Source organism: Mobula hypostoma, chromosome 2 (assembly GCF_963921235.1).
Source record: "Mobula hypostoma chromosome 2, sMobHyp1.1, whole genome shotgun sequence".
Taxonomy (NCBI): Eukaryota; Metazoa; Chordata; class Chondrichthyes; order Myliobatiformes; family Myliobatidae; genus Mobula; species Mobula hypostoma.
The window spans coordinates 246,776,144-246,795,616 of NC_086098.1; the positions used below are offsets into that span (position 1 = coordinate 246,776,144).

Consider the following 19,473-nt stretch of genomic DNA (forward strand, 5'->3'; position numbering starts at 1 on the left):
GGATCTAATCCAGGGGTTCGGGTGGTTTATATATAGAATAACAGACCCCGGGAGTGGGTTACAGACAGGGATCCAATCCAGGGGTTCCATGGGTTTATATAGAGAGTAACAGATATACGGGAGTGGATCACAAGCTGGGATCTAATTGGAATTGGTTTATTGTCATACATACCAAGGTACAGTGATGAGCTTGTCTTGCAACTGTTCATAAAGACCAGATCGTTACACAGTGCACAACGATACAGAATGATTGGGGGGGGTGGGTCGTAGAACCAAGGTTGGGGTTGGGCCTTGAAGCAGACACTGGGAAAATCATCAGAGGGTGGAGTCAGTGGGTCAAGAGGCAGGGCTGTAGGTGTTGCTTGGGCCTCAGAAAGCCAAAGAAGGATTTGGGGTGTGGCTTGGGACCAGTGGTCGGGATTTGATTCCATGGGGGTGGGGAGTGGCTTGTTTGGCGGGCAGAGTCATGGTGCATGAAGCAACAGGTGGGGCCGGGCGTGGTTAGAGGCATGTGGGTTAATGGGCGTGGCCCTGGCGGCAGGGTGTGGGCCTGGAGGCGAGGGTGGGCCTGGCAACAGTGGGTAGCCTAGTGATAATGGGCGGCCCGGCGACCATGGGTAGGCCTGGTTACTGTGGGTAGGCCCGGCAACCGCGGGTAGGCCTGGCGACCGTGGGCGGCCTAGTGACAATGGGCGGCCTGGAGACCGTGGGTGGTCCTGGTGACCGTGGGCGGCCTAGTGACAATGGGTGGCCTGGCGACCGTGGGTAGGCCCGGTGACCGTGGGTAGGCCCGGCGACCGTGGATAGGCCTGGCGACCGTGGGCGGCCTAGTGACAATGGGCGGCCTGGCGACCGTGGATAGGCCTGGTGACCGTGGGCGGCCTAGTGACAATGGGCAGCCTGGCGACCGTGGATAGGCCTGGTGACCGTGGGCGGCCTGGCGACCGTGGATAGGCCTGGCGACCGTGGGCGGCCTGGCAACCGTGGATAGGCCTGGTGACCGTGGGCGGCCTAGTGACAATGGGCGGCCTGGTGACCGTGGGTAGGCCTGGTGACCGTGGGCGGCCTGGTGACCGTGGGTAGGCCTGGCGACCATGGGTAGGCCCGGCGACCGTGGGTAGGCCCGGTGACCGTGGATAGGCCTGGCGACCGTGGATTGGCCTGGCGACCGTGGGCGGCCTAGTGACAATGGGTGGGGCCAGATTGACGTGTGTGTGTGTGTCGGCAGGTGAGGTGATCTGTGAGCCCCCCAACAACAAGCTGGACCGATTCACGGGGACCCTGCGCTGGAGAGCGAGCGAGATCCCGCTGGACAACCGCAACGTGTTGCTGCGTGGCTGTGTGCTGCGCAACACAGAGTGCTGCTTTGGGCTGGTGCTCTTCGCAGGTCAGTCCATCGGACCTCATCTACCCCTCCCCTTCCCCTTCCTCTGCCTGCCTCACACTCTCCCCACTCACACTCAATGTTCATTTCTTCCTCTTCCTCTCCTCTGCCTGCTTCATCTTTCCCCTCCCCACTCACCCACCCTTTCCCCTCTCCCCTCTTCCTCTCCTCTCCACACTCACTATTCTCGCTCCCTCTCCCCTCTCTGCCTCACACTCAACTTCCCTACTCACCCTCCCCTCTCCCTCTCATTCCTCACCCTCTATCCCATTCTCGTCCAACTCCCCTCCCATCTCCCATCTCCCATCTCCTCTCAACCCCCCCACCGCCTCTCCTCCCCACTCCCCAACATCTCCCCTCTCTCTCGGCCCTCCCCCTGGGAACGCACTAACGCAGCCTCCCGTCCACAGGCCCGGACACCAAACTGATGCAGAACAGTGGTCGTACCAAGTTCAAACGGACCAGCATCGACAGGCTGATGAATACCCTGGTTCTCTGGGTGAGTTGCCGGGCCACTTGAGGGATAGTCCGTGAGCCAGGACCCCAAATTTGGACCACCGGTACCATTTGCGGGGGGGAATAACTCTTATAGTGATTCCACCTGGTTCTTCTGAAGGGGTTACGTGAGGATCAAGAAAGGCAGGGCGGTAGATGTCATCTACACAGACTTTAGAAAGGCCTCTGACAAGGCCCTGCATGGTGAGCTGGCCTAGAAGGTGACATCACTGGGGATCTAGGGTGAATGGGTCAATTGGATCTACAACTGGCTTGGTGGAAGGAGATGGTGTGGAGAGGTGACACTGTCGGTTAATCTTGCTGGTTGGAGGCCTGATTGCCCAGTGGTGTGCTCACTGTTGTCTGTTGTCTATGTTAAAGATTGGCATTGGAGTTGGTGACTGGATACAGTGAAAAGCTTGTCTCACATACTGTTCTTACAAATCAAAACATTACACAGTACATTGAGGTAGAACAGAGATAGGAGAAGGGTATACTGGCTTTGGAGGTGATGCAGAGGAGGTTTACCAGGTTGATTTCAGAGATGAGGGGGTTAGACTATGAGGAGAGATTGAATCGTTGGGGACTGCACTCGCTGGAATTCAGAAGAATGAGAGGAGATCTTTTAGAAACACAAAATTATGAAAGGGATAGATAAGATAGAGGCAGGAAAGTTGTTTCCACTGGTAGGTGAGACTAGAACTAGGGGACATAGCCTCAAGATTCGGGGGACTAGATTTAGGATGGAGATGAGGAAGAACAGCTTTTCCCAGAGAGTGGTGAATCTGTGGAATTCTCTGCCCAATGAAGCAGTGGAGGCTTCCTCAGTAAATGTATTTAAGATAAGGTTAGATATATTTTTGCATAGTTGGGGAATTAAGGATTATGGGGAAAAGGCAGGTAGGTGGAGGTGAGTCCATGGCTGGATCAGCCATGATCTTATTGAATGGTGGAGCAGGCTCGATGGGCCGGATGGCCAACTCCTCCTCCTATTTCTTGTGTTCTTATAAAACAACAGCAATGCAGAAAAGAGTGTCACAGTTACAGAGAGAGTGCAGAGCAGGCAGACAACAAGGTGCAAAGGCCATGATGAGGTAAATTGGGAGACCAAGAGTTTGTCTTATTGAAATAGTTTGGAAAATCTGTAGCTCGGGTGGTCGATGAGTTGCTAAGATTGGAGAACAACTCAACCCACCGAGTCCATTTTATCGTACAAGAGGTCCATTCAGTGGTCTGATGACAGCGGGGTAGAAGCTGTTCTTGAGCCCGGTGGTCTGTGCTTTCAAGATTTTGCATCTTCTGCCCCCCCCCATGGTGGGAGGGGATTTTGATCATGCTGGCTGTTTTACCGAGGCAGTGGGAAATGTAGACGGAGTCTGTGGCGGGGAGACTGTTTCCGTGATGTGCTGATCTGCGTCCACAACTCTCGGTGGTTTCTGAGAGATTGGGTTGAGTGTGTAGGTAGCATGCTTAGTCATCTTGTGGAAGACAGCAAAATTGATGGTTTGTGAAAAGACAGTGAGTGTCTTTTAAATGTTGTTAATGTACCTGCCTCGACCACTTCCTCAGGCAGCTCGTTCCATAGACCAACCACCCTCCGGGTGAAGAAGTTCCTATTAAACCTCTCCCCCCTCGCCTTAAACCTGTGCACTCTGGTTCTTGATTCCCCAACCCTGAGGATAAAGACTGTGTGCATTCACCCTATCTGTGCCCCTCATGGTTTTATGCACCCCTCAGTCTCTTATGTATCCTTGTCAATCTCCTCTGCACTTTTTCCAGGTTTCAGACATCTTTCCTAAGGCAGGGTGACCAAACCCAGACAGACTGTCCCAGGTGTTGCCTCACCAACGCCTCGTACAACAGTGACGGTGAGGCCCATTGCTCTAGGCCACTTCCTGAGGCAGTTCTGCCCCGTATTGTTGCCAAGCCCTGTCTCCCTGCCCTGCTCTCCCGCGACTCCCGCCACTCCTCTCCTGATACACCCACTCAAATTTTTCCCGTTTTTTCCGTTCCCAGATCTTTGGATTTCTGGTCTGCATGGGAATCATCCTTGCCATCGGGAATTCCATCTGGGAGCACGAGGTCGGGAACCTCTTCCAGATCTACCTGCCCTGGGACCAGGGCGTCGACAGTGCCTTCTTCTCCGGTTTCCTGTCGTTCTGGTCTTACATCATCATCCTGAACACGGTGGTCCCCATCTCACTGTACGTGAGGTGAGTTCGACCCTGGCTTCGCAGCCCACGTTTAACATGGTGGTTTGAAAAAAAGGTCTAATGTAGAAATCCAGTTCACTGCACAGGTGGAATGAAAAACTTACTTGTAGCAGCATCGCGTGGACATACAGTAATATGAGGTACACAGCATTCACAAAAAAAACAGACACACAGTGTCACACATCAAAGTTGCTGGTGAACGCAGCAGGCCAGGCAGCATCTCTAGGAAGAGGTGCAGTCGACGTTTCAGGCCGAGACCCTTCGTCTCAATTCCTGTTGTTTGCGTTTTAAAATACACACATTGTCCTCTTTATTAGCTTTCCTGATCCCAATAAAGTGGCCACTGAGTGTACGTTCATGGTCTTCCGCTGCCGTAGCCCATCCACTTCAAGGTTCGATGTGTCGTGTGTTCAGAGAAGCTCTTCTGCACACCACTGTTGTAACGTGTCGTTAATTTGAGTTACTGTCACCTTTCTGTCAGCTTAAACCACTCTGCCTTTCCCCTCTGACTTCTCCCGTTAACAAGGTATTTCATCCACAGAACTGCCACTGGCTTTTTTTTTGTTTTTCACACCATTCTCTGTAAACTCTAGAGACAGTTGTGCATGAAAATTGCAAGAGATCAGCAGTTTCTGAGGTACTCCAACCACCCTGTCTGGCACCAGCTGTCATCCCATGGTCAAAGTCACTGAGATCACATTTCTTCCCCATTCTGATGTTTGCTCTGACCAACAACAGAACCTCTTGACCATGTCTGCGTGCTTTTATGAGTTGCTGTCACCTGATTGGCTGATTAGGTAATTGCATTAACAAGCAGGTGGCACTGAATGTGTATTAAACATGGATGAGGGAACACGAGGACACGTAGATCAATGTGACTGATGGGGGATGAGCCGTGACTTGATAGAGGTGTATAAGATGACGAGAGCTGTAGCTCAAGAGGACAGACGGACAATTCCTCTTATGTGTAGAAATGGCTAATACAAATGGTGGTCATTTTAAGGTGACTGGAGGAACGTACAGAGGCGATGTTAGAGGTGTGTTCTTTACACAGAGCGTGGTGGGTGTGTGGAACGCACTGCCAGGAATGGTGGTAGAGGCAGATACATTATGGACGTTCAGAAGACTTAGATAGGCACATGGGTGAAAGAAAAACGGAGGGCAATGTGGGAGATTGATCTTGGAGTAGTGTAGGTTTAGAAAGTTGGCACAACATCATGGGATGAAGGGCCAATACTGTGCTCTACGTTAAACATAAACTCCACATAATTTTCACAAGGCAGGACACAACTAGAACAAAACTAAAGTTCTAAGTAAATTTATTATCAAAGTACATATATGTCATCATATGCTACCCTGAGAATCATTTTCAAAAACAAAGGGCATTGTATTGCAAAGTGGTCACAGTGTTGGTTGCTATACTGAAATGGTGATTGGGGTTGTGCCAGTCGGTTCAAGAACCGAATGGTTGAAGGGAAGTTGCTGTTCCTGAACCTGGTCGTGTGGGACTTCAGGCTTCTGTACCTCCTGCCCGATGGGAGCTTTGAGAAGATGGCCTGGCCCAGATGGTGGGGATCTCTGATGATGGACGTTGACTTATTGAAGCAGCAGCTCCTGTAGATATAACTGATGGTGGAGAGCGATGTGCCCCTGACATATGTTGGTCTGGGTCCACTACCCTGTAGCTTCTTACATTCTGCACCTTTGCATTCGCATTCCAGACCATGTTGCAACCAGTCCAGATACTTTCAATAGTACACCTGTTGTTCAGTGACAAGCCAAACCTCTTTAACCGCCTAAGAAATTAAAGATGTTGACACGCCTTCCTTGTGATTGTGTCTGTGTTCTGGGCCTGAGACTGGTTGTCCGAGATGTTAACTTCCAGGAAATTAACGCCGCTGACTTTCTCCACCACCGCCGATCGTCCATTGTAGATTGATGTAGGTTCGCTGTCCTTTCCCTTCCTGGAGTCGTGGCTGTCACCTGCAGACTTGTAGGTGGGGTTGGAGGTACTGAAGCCTGGAGTCCCACAGCACCAGGTTCAGGAAGAGTCCTGAGTGTTTTTGGGGAGGGAAGTAGCGAGGCAGTGGAGAATTCTCCGAGGACAGCCAGGCATGAATGTTTCTTTAGAGGAGGGGCAGGCAGTTATCTTGGTGGATCCAAAGTTCAAAGTAAATTTATTATTGAAGTGCACATTCCTTGGCATCCACATTTCCGAGGATCTCACCTGGTCCCTGAACTCCTCCATCCTGATCAAAAAGGTGCAACAGCACCTTTATTTCCTGCACAGCATCAAGAAAGCTCACCTCTGTCCCAGGATACTGACGAACTTTTACCGCTGTACCATTGAGAGCATACTCACCAACTGTACCTCAGTGTGGTATGGCAATTGTCCCGTATCGGACCACAAAGCACTCCAGCGTGTGGTGAAAACTCCCCAGCGGATTATCGGCACCCAATTGCCCACCATTGAGAACGTCTACCATAAACGCTGGGCAGGGCGAAAAGCATTATCAAGGATGCATCTCACCCTAACCATGGACTTTTTACTCTCCTCCCATCTGGTAGGCGCTACAGGAGCCTCCGCTCCCACACCAGCAGGCACAGGAAGAGCTTCTTCCCTGAGGCTGTGACCCTGCTGAACCTCTCATCACAGCGCTAAGCAGTATTGCACCCATATTGGACTGTGTCAGTACTTTTATATTTGTGTGCTGTAACACTTTTTATTCGCAGTTATTTTGTAAATAACACTATTCTTTGCATTTCTGGTCAGATGCTAAATGCATTTTCATTGGCTTTGTATCTGTACTCAGCACAATGACAATAAAGTTGAATCTAATCTAATCTAATCTAATATGTCACCAAATACTGGCCTGAGATTCATTTTCTTGTGGGCAGATAAAAAAAGCACAATAGAATCAATGAAAAACTTTGCTCAACAAAGACTAACAGACAATGTGCAAAAGACAACAAATAATGCAAATGCAAAAAAAAAGGGAAACAAACAAAATCACAATAAATATTGAGAAGATGAGATGAAGAGTCCTTGAAAGTGAGTCCATAGGTTGTGGAATCAGTTCAGCGACGGGATGAGTGAAGTTATCTCCTCTAGTTCAGGAGCCTGCTGGTTGAGGGGTAATAACTGTTCCTGAACCTGCTGGTGTAGGTCCTGAGGCTTCTGTACCTCCGTGCTGATGGCAGCAGCGAGAAGAGAGCAGGTCCTGGGCAGTGGGGGTCCCTGACAATGGATGTTGATTTCCTGCAACAGCGCTCTGTGATCGATGGTGGGGAGGGCTTTATGTGATAGACTGGGCCATATACACTACTTTTTGTAGGATTTACCATACAAGGTGTTTCCATTCCTTGTGATGCAACCAGTCAGTGTACTCTACACTGGCACCTATAGAAGTTTGTCAAAGTTTTAGATGATGCGCTGCATCATTACAAACTTCTAACAGTAACAGTGCTACCGTGCTGTCGTTGTCATTGCCCTTTCCTGCTGGACCGAGGACAGGTCCTCTGAAATGATAACACCAAGAAATTTAAAGTTACTGACCTTCTCCACCTCTGATTCCCTGATGAGGACTGGCTCATGGACCTCTGGTTCTCTTCTACTGAGGTCAATAATCAGCTCCTTGGCCTTGCTGATGTTGAGTGAGAGGTTGTCGTTGTGACACACCTCTGCTAGATATTCAATCTCCCACTTATATCCTTCCTTTGATTTGGTCAACTACAGTGGTGTTATCAACAAACTTAAATATGGCGTTGGAGCTGTGCTTAGCCTCACAGTCATAAGTGTGAAACGAGTAGACCAGGGTGATAAGCACGTGGCCTGATGCCCATGATGGAGATTGTATAAGACCTGATGCTGATGGAGATCGTGGAGGAGGTGTTACCAATCCATTCTGACTGGGGTCTGCAAGTGAGGAAGTCCAGGATCCATTTGCACAAAGAGGTCCTGAGGGCGAGGCCTTGGAGCTTGTTGACTAGTTGTGAGGGGATGGTGGTGTTGAATGCTGAGCTGTAGTCAATAAACAGCATGCTGATGCATGCATCTTTGCTGTCCAGATGTTCCAGGGTTGAATGAGGAGCCAGTGAGATGGCATTTGCTGCAGACATGTTGCTCCCGGAAGCAAATTAAAGTGGATCCAAGTTGCTTCTCAGGGGGAGCTGATACGTTTCATCACCGACATCTCAAAGCACTTCATCACTGTGGACATAAGTGCTTTTGGACGATAGTCGTCAAGGCAGGTCACCATGTTCTTAGGCACTGGTATAACTGAAGCTGCTTGATGCAGATGGGCACCTCAGACTGGTGAAGTGAGGGTGAAGATCTTGGTGAACAATCCAGCCGGTTGATCAGTGCAGGTCTTGAGTACTTGGCCAGATACCCCGTCTGGGCCGGATGCTTTCCATCCTGAAGGATGCTCTCACATCGGCCTCAGAGACTGAAATCACAGGGTCATCAGGGGCTGTGGGAGCTCATGAAAGTGCCTCTGGGTTGTGACGGTCAAAGCCAGTGTAAAAGGCATCGAGCTCGTCTGGGACTGAAACTTTGTTGTCCCCTAGGTCCCTTTGTTTCACTTTGTAGGAGCTGTTAGCACTCAAGCCCTCCACAGCTGTCAAGCATCCTTCCGTGATTCTGCCACTGTGCACGTGAGATGGCTTCCCAGACGTTGTACCAGGACGCTTTGTAACTTACTTGGTCGCCAGACCTGGATGCCACTGATCTGCCTCAGGAAAGCGGTTCTTCAGCGGGACTTCTGTTTGGGGAAGGCTCTGAGTGATTTTGTGGGGAGACACTGGTCCAGGAGCGTTTTTATAAAGTCCATGACAACTGTGGTGTATACGTTCAGATCCTGACCACCTCTTTGTTATCCCAATTTCTGAAGCCTTGCTCTTTCGCCGCTGCCTGTATGCAGGCAGGAGAAGAACAGCTGAGTGGTCAGATTTCTTCAAACTCCAGTCCAGGGATTGACAGGCAGAGTAGCAGTTGTCAAGTGAGCTGGGACCCCGGTGCCTCAGGTGTCATGTTGATGGTTATTGGGCAGGGATTTCTTCAAGCTGGTCTGATTGAAGTCCGCTGCAGTGATTTGAAGGGCGTCAGGGTAGACTGCTTCTCGTTTGCAAAACGCAGCACTTAATTCATAGAGTGTTTGCTTAACATCTGCATTTGGCAGTCAGGATCACGGAGGAGAAACCTCACAGTGAATGGACACCTTGACCATGGCCAGGAGCAGGCTGACAAGGACCTGACCCTACACCTTCCACACCGGGTGTCCAAAGGTCAGGACTGTGGGGCTGAAAGTTCAATAGAGCCAAGGGAGCAGCCCCTTCAGATACTCCAACAGGGGTGGCAAACTCCCCGCTGGTAAATTGGTTCATCATTGCCACGTGTCCCTGAGATACAGTGAGAAACTTATCTTCCACACTGCCCATTCAGATCGCATCGCCACAACAGGGTATCGAAGTGGAATAAGTGAATAACAACAGAGTGCGGAATAGAGTGTTACAGTTACAGAGAGAGTGCAGTGCAGGTAGACAATAAGGTACAAGATCATGACAAGGTAGACTGTGAGGCCAAGAGCCCATCTTATTATACTAGTGGAGTATTCAGGAGTCTGAAAACAGTGGGATGGAAGTTGTCCTCGAACCTGGTGGTACCTGCTTTCAGGCTTTTGTACCTTCTGCCAAGAAACATGTCTCATATGCACAGAATAAAATTCTCCAAGCTGAAAAAGTGACAGGCACCTGGACCATAAAGTGACTTACAAACACTGCTCTGTGCAGTACTCTCCACCGCGATCCCGCAGTAAAAGGAGAGGACTGCTGAGTAGAGAGACTTCCACTGTGAACTCCCCGTAGGCACGCAGGTGGCAGATGAGTCCGTGGATGGGATGGTGTGGAGAGGCCTTCACTCTGTGTCTGACCCCGGGAGTGTGTGATGGGACGGTGTAGAGGGAGCTTCACTCTGTGTCTGACCCCGGGAGTGTGTGATGGGACAGTGTAGAGGGAGTTTCACTCTGTGTCTGACCCCGGGAGTGTGTGATGGGACAGTGTAGAGGGAGCTTCACTCTGTGTCTGACCCCGGGAGTGTGTGATGGGACGGTGTAGAGGGAGTTTCACTCTGTGTCTGACCCCGGGAGTATGTGATGGGACGGTGTAGAGGGAGCTTCACTCTGTGTCTGACCCCGGGAGTGTGTGATGGGACGGTGTGGAGGGAGTTTCACTCTGTGTCTGACCCCGGGAGTGTGTGATGGGACGGTGCGGAGGGAGTTTCACTCTGTGTCTGACCCCGGGAGTGTGTGATGGGACGGTGTAGAGGGAGATTCACTCTGTGTCTGACCACAGGAGTGTGTGATGGGACGGTGTAGAGGGAGCTTCACTCTGTGTCTGACCCTGGGAGTGTGTGATGGGACGGTGTAGAGGGAGCTTCACTCTGTGTCTGACCCTGGGAGTGTGTGATGGGACGGTGTGGAGGGAGCTTCACTCTGTGTCTGACCCAGGGAGTGTGTGATGGGACGGTTTAGAGGGAGTTTCACTCTGTGTCTGACCTCGGGAGTGTGTGATGGGACGGTGTAGAGGGAGCTTCACTCTGTGTCTGACCCTGGGAGTGTGTGATGGGACAATGTAGAGGGAGTTTCACTCTGTGTCTGACCCCGGGAGTGTGTGATGGGACGGTGTAGAGGGAGCTTCACTCTGTGTCTGACCCTGGGAGTGTGTGAGGGGACAATGTAGAGGGAGATTCACTCTGTGTCTGACCCCGGGAGTGTGTGATGGGACGGTGTAGAGGGAGTTTCACTCTGTGTCTGACCCCGGGAGGGTGTGATGGGACGGTGTAGAGGGAGTTTCACTCTGTGTCTGACCCCGGGAGTGTGTGATGGGACAGTGTAGAGGGAGCTTCACTCTGTGTCTGACCTCGGGAGTGTGTGATGGGACAGTGTTGAGGAAACCTCATGAGATGCTTTCTGTGTGCGTTCCCTGACCTCTCCTGTCCCCCTCTGCCCTCTCCGAGCAGCGTGGAGGTAATCCGCTTGGGACACAGCTACTTTATCAACTGGGACAAGAAGATGTACTGTGGCTGGAACGACACAGCTGCTGAAGCCCGGACCACCACACTGAGCGAGGAGCTGGGCCAGATCGAGTACATCTTCTCCGACAAGACCGGCACTCTCACCCAGAACATCATGACCTTCAACAAGTGCTCCATCGGCGGCAAGACATACGGTGAGGGTACCTTCCCCACCACCCCCCGCCCGGCATCACTTCCTTCATCATAACTTCCCTCCGCACTCCCCGTCACGAGGAGGGACGCTGAGCTCCCCGGTTCGGGGAGAGCATACCTGGGAGACCAGTCGTCCAACCAATATCTGGTCCAGGGAAGGATTGCTGCAATCTTTTACAAATGGAGATGCAGGCAGCTTCTTGTGATTGGGATGGTGGGGGAGTTTGGGGAATTGAGTCAGAGTCCTGGAGGCATAACTGCATGGAAACAGGCCCTTCTGCCCAACTGGTTCATGCTGACCCAGTTTCCCATGTAAGCCAATCTAATTTGCCCACACCCTCTCAACTTCTCCTATCCTTGTACCTGTCCACAAGTGTCTTTTAAAAGTTGTTAATGTACCTGTCTCAACCACTTCCTCTGGCAGCTCATTCCATGTACTGAGTACCCTCTGGGTGAAGAAGTCACCCCTCAGGTTCCTATTAAACCTCTCCCCTCTCACCTTCAACCTGTGCCCTCCAGTTCTCGATTTCCCCAACCCTGGGGAAAAGACTGTGTGCGTCCACCCCATCTCTGTCCCTCATGATTATATCTACCTCTATCAGGTCACCCCTGTCTCCTGTGCTGCAAGGAATACAGTCCCTACCTGCTCAGCCTCTCTCTCTAGCTCAGTCCCTCGAGTCCTCCCACCCTGTGGGTCAAAAACACGTGAATCCCTTTAAAATGTTCCCACTTACCTTAAACCTATACTTCCTCATTTTTGATTTCCTTTCCTTGGGATAAAGACTGTGTGCATTCACCTTATCTGTGCCCCTCATGATCTTACACACAACTTAAAAGGGCCCCTACGCGCCAAGGAATAATGTCCCAACCTGTCCAGCTCTTCCTGTAATTCAGTCTTCCGAGTCCCGGCAACATCCTCATGAATCTCATCTGCACTCTTCCCAGCTTAATGATGTCCTTCTGACAACAGAACAGACGCTCTGTCAAATCAGCCCACTTGGCTGGGACACTGTCCAGCTCCCTGAATGCCCCGTCCCTCCATCGCAGTGTCGGCAGCGTGCGCCGTCTGCAAAGCACACCGTGGTTACCCACCCGGGCTACTCCGCCAGCCTTGAAGTCTTTCCCCTCTCACCTTAAACCCACACCCTCTACTGTCCCACCTTCTCTCTGCCCACGTGATTTTACCTTGTAAAAGGCTCAGGAACACACACATATAGGGTACCAAACACTGTTGCATAGAACTCTATTTGTAAATGTGGACTAGAGAGCGAGTTTGTAAATCTGACGGGAGTTGGGAGTAGTGAGGGTGAGGCACTGTGGGAGGGGTGTGGGACAGGTGGCAGAGAAGGAGTTCCGGGGTTGTGGGGGGGGGGGTCTGTGGGTGCAGCCCTGAGACCCCAGGCAAGGCCATTTGATTCCAAACAATTGGTTTGTTGATCATTAGTCATAGTCATAGCCATACTTTATTGATCCCGGGGGAAATCGGTTAAAAAGTCTCACCTGTTCAGCTGTGAAGCCCACCGTGGTGGTTTCGTGTGGGGAAGGGGTATAGTCATGAGAGCAGGCTGGGGGACTGTGAGGAGGGGTAGGAGGGGAGAGTGGAATATGTGTTGGTTGGGGGCTGACAACAGATGGCTCATGTGGGGGATGGGCAGGGGTCACAATGTCAAATCTGTTAAAGAACAGGTTAAGTTCATTGGCCCTGTCCACACTGCCCTCAGCTCCTCTGTTGCTAGTTGCCGAAACCCAGTGATGGTCCTCATCCCCCTCCAGACCTCTCTCATGTTGTTCTACAGAATGTCTCTCTGGTGCTTCTCGCTCCCTCCTCTCTCCCTTCCCCTTTTCTCAACCATGATTCTCCTCTGCCTGATCCCTTCCCCCTCTCAGTCCACAGTAAGACCCGTATCAGAATCAGGTTTACCATCACTCACGTACGTCACGAAGTTTGATTTTTTTGTGACAGCGGTACGGTGCAATACATAAAGTCACTACAGTACTGTGCAAAACTCTCAGGCACCCTAGCTCTCTATCCAAAGACTTTACGGCTTTGTAATGTGGGAGGAGACGGAGCAGCGGTGGAAACCCACGCGTCACGGTGAGCTCGTACACCGATTACAGGCAGCTGTCGCTGGCGCAAGTGTTATGCTAACCATGACACTAGCTGCTATGCCACTGTGCCACAGCTACAGCACAAGGATTGGCCCACCATACCTCTGCCGAACACAATTCCAAATCCCCTCTGCCTGTACATGATCCAGATCCCACCATTCCCGGCATCTCCAATCTAACAGCCTTCGGAATGCCACCATCCACTACCACCCCCTCTCCAGCCACCCTCTGCATCTGTGTAAAAGAACTTGACCTACACATCTCCTTTAAACCTTCCCCTCCTCCCCTCAAATGCTGCTCCGTAGTACTAGACATCCCAGCCCTGGGGAAAAGATACTGACTCTCTGCTTTCTATATCGCTCAAAGTTTTATAAACATCTGTCACGGTTTTTATAAACCTCTAACGCAGGGGTTCCCAACGTGTGCCCATATCAATGATAATGCGGTTAATTGGACCAACAAAGTTACAGATGATACCAAGACTGGGTATGTAGTGGACAGCGAGGAGGACTATTAAAGACTGCAGTGAGATCTGGATCAGCTGGAAAAATGGGCTGAAAAATGGTTAATGCAGACAAGTGTGAGCTGTTGCATTTCAGTCGGACCAACCAGGGTACGTCTTACACTGAACAGTAGGGCATTGAGAAGTGCGGTCGGGATCTGGGAATACGGGTCCATAATTCATGAAAGTGACGTCACAGGTCAAAACGAAAGCTTCTGACACATTGGCCTTTGTAAGTCGAAGAATTAAGTACAGGAGATGGGAAGATATGTTGAAGTTGTATAAGACATTGGTGAGGCTTAATTTGGAGTATTGTGTGCAGTTTTGGTCACCTACCTACAGGAAAGGTGTAAACAAGGTTGAAAGAGTGCAGAGAAAATTTACAAGGATGTTGCCGGGACCTGAGTTATAGGAAAAGATTGAATAGGTTAGGACTATATTCCTAGGAATGTGGGAGATTAGGGATGAGGCAGTTTAAATGGTTTGGCATGGACTAGATGGGCCAAAGGGCCTGTTTCTGTGCTGTACTTTTTTGTGACTCTTATCACCCTTTGGTTATGGTAGGGCCATGGCATAAAATGGTTTTGGAATTCCGGCTTTAATGTCACATCTCAGTCTCCTTCACTCCAGGGAATACAGCCCCTATAACTCCAGCCCTCGACATCCTCTATAACTCCCCCCTCCCTCCCTCTCTCCTTCCCCCCCTCTCTCCCCCTCTCTCCCTCCTCTTCCCTCCCTATCTCAGACATTCTCACTGATACTCTCCTCCTTTCCCTCCTTCATCTCTGTCTCCCTCCCCTACTCTCTCTTTCTTCCTCTATCTCTTCTCCCTCTCTCCCTCACTGAATCTCCATCTCTCCGTCTCTGTCTTTCTCTCCCTCTGTTTCTCTCTCATCCTCTGACACAGTCTTTCTCCCACTTAGTGACAAATGACACAGACACCAGACACTGACACAGTCTGTCTCTCTCACACACACACACACACACACTCTCCGTTTGAACCAGATCGCAGACTCAAACTGTTGTGTCTTCCTTTCCAGGAGATCTGAGCGATCAGATAGGACACAAGCACGACGTGAGGGAGGTGAGTTACTCGGTCACAGCTGGGGTTTACCTCTCACCATCTCAGATTGAGGCCATTTGGGATGGAGATTTCTCCACGCAGAGAGCGGAGAAGGGAATGCTCGGAATTCTCTGCTCAGGTGTCTCCGCTGGGTTCTGAAGCAGATGGATTTCAGGATATTGAGATTGGGCCAGGAATTGAGGCTGGAGTTAATCAGAGAGTGAGTGGTGGGGAGGGAAATAATGCAGAACAGTGTGTGAGTGTTGGGGGATTAATCCCCTTCCATGGTCAGGGGGACTGACTTCAAGAGCCACAAGCGAGTGTTGCAGCTCTGGTTAGGCCACACTTGTGTTCAATTCTGGTCGCCTATTGCAGGAAGGATGTGGAAGCTTTGGAGAGGGTGCAGAGGGGACTTTCTCAGTAAATAAATGAATAAGTATAATGTTTTTGTGTTATTTATTTAATTGGGTTCTCTTTATCTAGTTTTAGGACTTGTGTGAAAATCTGGTCAGATTTTAGGTCATATTTATGCAGAAATAGAGAAAATTCTACAGGGCTCACAAACTTTCCAGCTCCACTGTAGGGTGCTTTCTGTGGTACATGGGTAAAAACCGGTGGGGTTATGCTGAGTTTCCATAGCCTCCTGAGGAAGTTGAACTTTCTTGACAATGGCCCCTACATGCTTGGACCAGGCCAGGCTGTCGGTGGACCTTGCAGCTGTCCACCCTCTGGACCTCGGCACCCCTGGCACAGACAGGGGCACGTACTCCATCCCTCCAATGACCAGCTCCTTTGCTGTCACCAAGGGAAAGGTTGTCATGACACCATGTCAGTAGGCTCTCTCTCTCCCTTCCCTGTCTATCCTTGTCTGAGATACAGCCCACGACGGTGGTGTCAGCCGCAAACTTGCCGATGGAGTAAGACCAGGAACCGGCCACACCCTCGTGAGTGAGGGCTGAGGGATGGACCCATGTGGGCAGAGCGGGCCGGGATAGGACAGTGTACAGGCCTGTGCTGGCTGACACCCTGGTCCGTGTTTTCCACAGCACTACAATATAAAAGCGAGGATTAATGCCTTTATGTAAGGTATTGATCAGATCATATTTGGAGTAGTGTGAGCAGTTTTGGGCTCCATATTTAAGAAAGGATGTGCTGGCGTTGGACAGAATCCTGAGGAGGTTCACAAGAAAAGGGGAAGTACAACGAGATCTAGGTGTCCTTGTTCATCAGTCACTGAAAGTAAGCATGCAGGTACAGCAGGCAGTGAAGAAAGCTAATGGCATGTTGGCCTTCATAACAAGGGGAGTTGAGTATAGGAGCAAAGAGGTCCTTCTGCAGTTGTACAGGGCCCTGGTGAGACCACACCTGGAGTACTGTGTGCAGTTTTAGTCTCCAAATTTGAGGAAGGACATTCTTGCTATTGAGGGAGTGCAGCGTAGGTTCACGAGGTTAATTCCTGGGATGGCGGGACTGTCATATGTTGAAAGATTGGAGCAACTGAGGTTGTATACACTGGAACTTAGAAGGATGAGAGGGGATCTGATTGAAACATATAAGATTATTAAGGAATTGGACACGCTAGAGGCAGGAAACACGTTCCTGATTTCGGGGGAGTCCAGAACCAGAGGCCACAGTTTAAGAATAAGGGGTAGGCCATTTAGAACGGAGTTGAGGAAAAACTTTTTCACCCAGAGGGTTGTGGATCTGTGGAATGCTTTGCCTCAGAAGGCAGTGGAGGCCAATTCTCTGGATTCTTTCAAGAAAGAGTTAGATAGAGCTCTTAAAGATGGCGGAGTGAAGGGATATAGGGAGAAGGCAGGAACGGTGTACTGATAGTGGATGATCAGCCATGATCACAGTGAATGGCAGTGCTGGCTCGAAGGGCTGAATGGCCTGCTCCTGCACCTATCGTGTATTGTCTATTGTCTAGGAATGGTCCTGGGAATGAAAGGGTTAATGTGTGGGGAGCATTTGATGGCCCTGGGCCTGTGCACGTTGGGGTGTAGAAGACCATGAGACATGGGGGCAAAATTAGACCACTTGGCCCATCGAGTCTTCTCCGCTGAATCAGGGGGGAATCTCATGGAAACCTGTCGACTATTGAAAGGCCGAGATAGAGTGGATGTGGAGAGGACGTTTCCGACAGTGGAGAGTCTAGGACCAGAGGGCACGGCCTCAGACAAGGGTGACAACCCTTTCGAGGAGGAGGTCCTTCTGCCGGCAGGTGGTGAATCTGTGGAATTCATTGCCACTGGCGACAGTGGAGACCAAGTCATTGGGTGTGTTTAAAGCAGAGGTTGATAGCTTCTTGGTTAGTCAGAGTGTCAAAGGTTATGGGGAGAGGGCAGGAGAATGGGGTTGATAGGGATAATAAATCAGCCATGATGGAATGGGGGAGTGGACTCGATGGTCCAATTGTAGTGGTCTGACGGTTTCTCTCCCTCTGACCACGCAGAGGAGGCCGGTGGTGGATTTCTCATTCAACGCCCTGGCGGACCCAAGCTTCTCCTTCCAGGACCCGTCACTGCTGGAGGCTGTCAAATTGGGTGATGCCGAGGTCCATGAGTTCTTCCGGCTGCTCGCCCTCTGCCACACTGTCATGTCCGAGGACAAGGAGGAGGGTAAGTGGGGGGAGTGGGGAGGGTTGGCTGGAACCTGCTCTGGGATCCTCGGATGCCATCCACCCCAAAGCCCCAGACAAATTACCTGCTCTGGAGCCACAGACCTCTCTCCAGCAGCATACCCATCTTGTTGGGATCTTGCCCATTTTCCAGGACCCTGTCACCTGAAAATTTTCCCTCTTCTCAAACATCTAGCCTCTCTTAAACACCCCTGCACTCCTAAATCCAGGCCTCTCTTAAACACCCCCAGATTCCTAAATCCAGGCCTCTCTTAAACACTCCCACGCTCCTAAATCCAGGCCTCTTTTAAGCACCCCAACACTCCTAAATCCAGGCCTCTCTTAAACACCCCAACACTCCTAAATCCAGGCCTCTCTTAAGCACCCCAACACTCCTAAATCCAGGCCTCTCTTAAACATCCCCACACTCCTAAATCCAGTCCTCTCTTAAACACCTCAACACTCCTAAATCCAGGTCTCTCTTAAACATCCCCACACTCCTAAATCCAGGTCTCTCTTAAACACCCCAACACTCCTAAATCCAGGCCTCTCTTAAACACCCCACATTCCTAAATCCAGGCCTCTCTTGAACACCCCCACATTTCTAAATCCAGACCTCTCTTAAACACCCCAACACTCCTAAATCCAGGCCTCTCTTAAGCACCCCAACAGTCCTAAATCCAGGCCTCTCTTAAACACCCCCACACTCCTAAATCCAGGCCTCTAAAACACCCCCACACTCCTAAATCCAGGCCTCTCTTAAACACCCCAACACTCCTAAATCCAGGCCTCTCTTAAGCACCCCCACACTCCTAAATCTAGGCCTCTCTTAAACACCCCCACACTTCTAAATCCAGGCCTTTCAAACCACGCCCCTCACCTGAACAACATCCACCCCCCCCCCCATGAACCACTCCCCTTGTAAACCGTGCCTCGAGTAGGGTAGTGTGGGGAAAGGGGGTACTTGGGAGGCTGAGGTGGTTGGGAGAGGCTGTTGGTGGAGTAGAGGACTGAGCTTTGCTGTTGGAGGTTGCTGTCAGGAAGGGGCGTAGAGATGGCAGGAAGCAAGGAAGAATACAGAGGTAACGAGTGGGAGGTGGTATTGTGTGACAGGAGTTGTATGGAGGAAGGTGAGTGACTAGTTTCTGGGAAATAAAAATGTAAGTATTGAATTGATGTTTGTCGTGGCTTATCATCCAGTGATGGAGGCAGTAGACAGGGTTTAAATAAACGAAGAAAGGAAGAGTTTGATGTTTGGTAGAGTTTTGAATGTGGACCTGTTTCTGTTATCAATCTGATTCGATTAACTGTGGATTTGAAAAAAAAACACTAGGAGCTTTTTATGGGTGCAAATCCTTTAAGAGACGGGGTACACTTTGTATTTTGTAGAGATAGTAAGCAAAGTGAGAAAGTTTTGTGATTAAAAGCTGTGAGAGGAAGGAAAGTGGCACCAAGGAATTGTATCGAATGACAGTGGCTTTGGGGAGTAACCACAAGAGGGCCCCCTGCATCAAGTTCAACATAACTTAGCTGGGGGAAAAGTTGTGGATGCTAAATGTTTAAAGGGGTTTTGTGGTGCAGTTGGAACAGATAGCTTATCACTATTAGTCAAATTTGATGTGAAAAAGTCTGCAGATAGAGTTAATTTAGTTATATGAGTAATTGGTTTGAGTCTATGTGCCACTCCCTTCGGAGATGTTTTCAGTGCCAGAAGTTTGGTCATTTAACAAGGGTAGAGAGCGGTGTGCTGGAGAACATGACCATGGCAATTGTGGAGAAATCATGAGGCTGAAAACCGGCAGCCGTGCAGGGGAACATAGGTGTCCTGTGTATCAGAAAGATGGGCATTTCACAGGTAGCGG

At 50.4% G+C, this 19,473-nt stretch overlaps 1 protein-coding gene across 5 annotated transcripts in view; it reads left to right on the plus strand.

Annotated features, from left to right (window-relative positions):
- LOC134343067 (phospholipid-transporting ATPase ID-like) overlaps positions 1-19,473 on the plus strand; it is a 98,299-nt gene that overhangs the window by 27,690 nt on the left and 51,136 nt on the right. For all 5 annotated transcript variants that reach the window (XM_063041922.1, XM_063041921.1, XM_063041924.1 and 2 more), the window contains 6 exons: positions 1,229-1,387; positions 1,795-1,883; positions 3,896-4,092; positions 11,111-11,319; positions 14,969-15,012; positions 17,447-17,612. In XM_063041922.1, the coding sequence (XP_062897992.1) occupies positions 1,229-1,387; positions 1,795-1,883; positions 3,896-4,092; positions 11,111-11,319; positions 14,969-15,012; positions 17,447-17,612 (864 nt within the window). The remainder of the gene's footprint in view (positions 1-1,228; positions 1,388-1,794; positions 1,884-3,895; positions 4,093-11,110; positions 11,320-14,968; positions 15,013-17,446; positions 17,613-19,473) is intronic.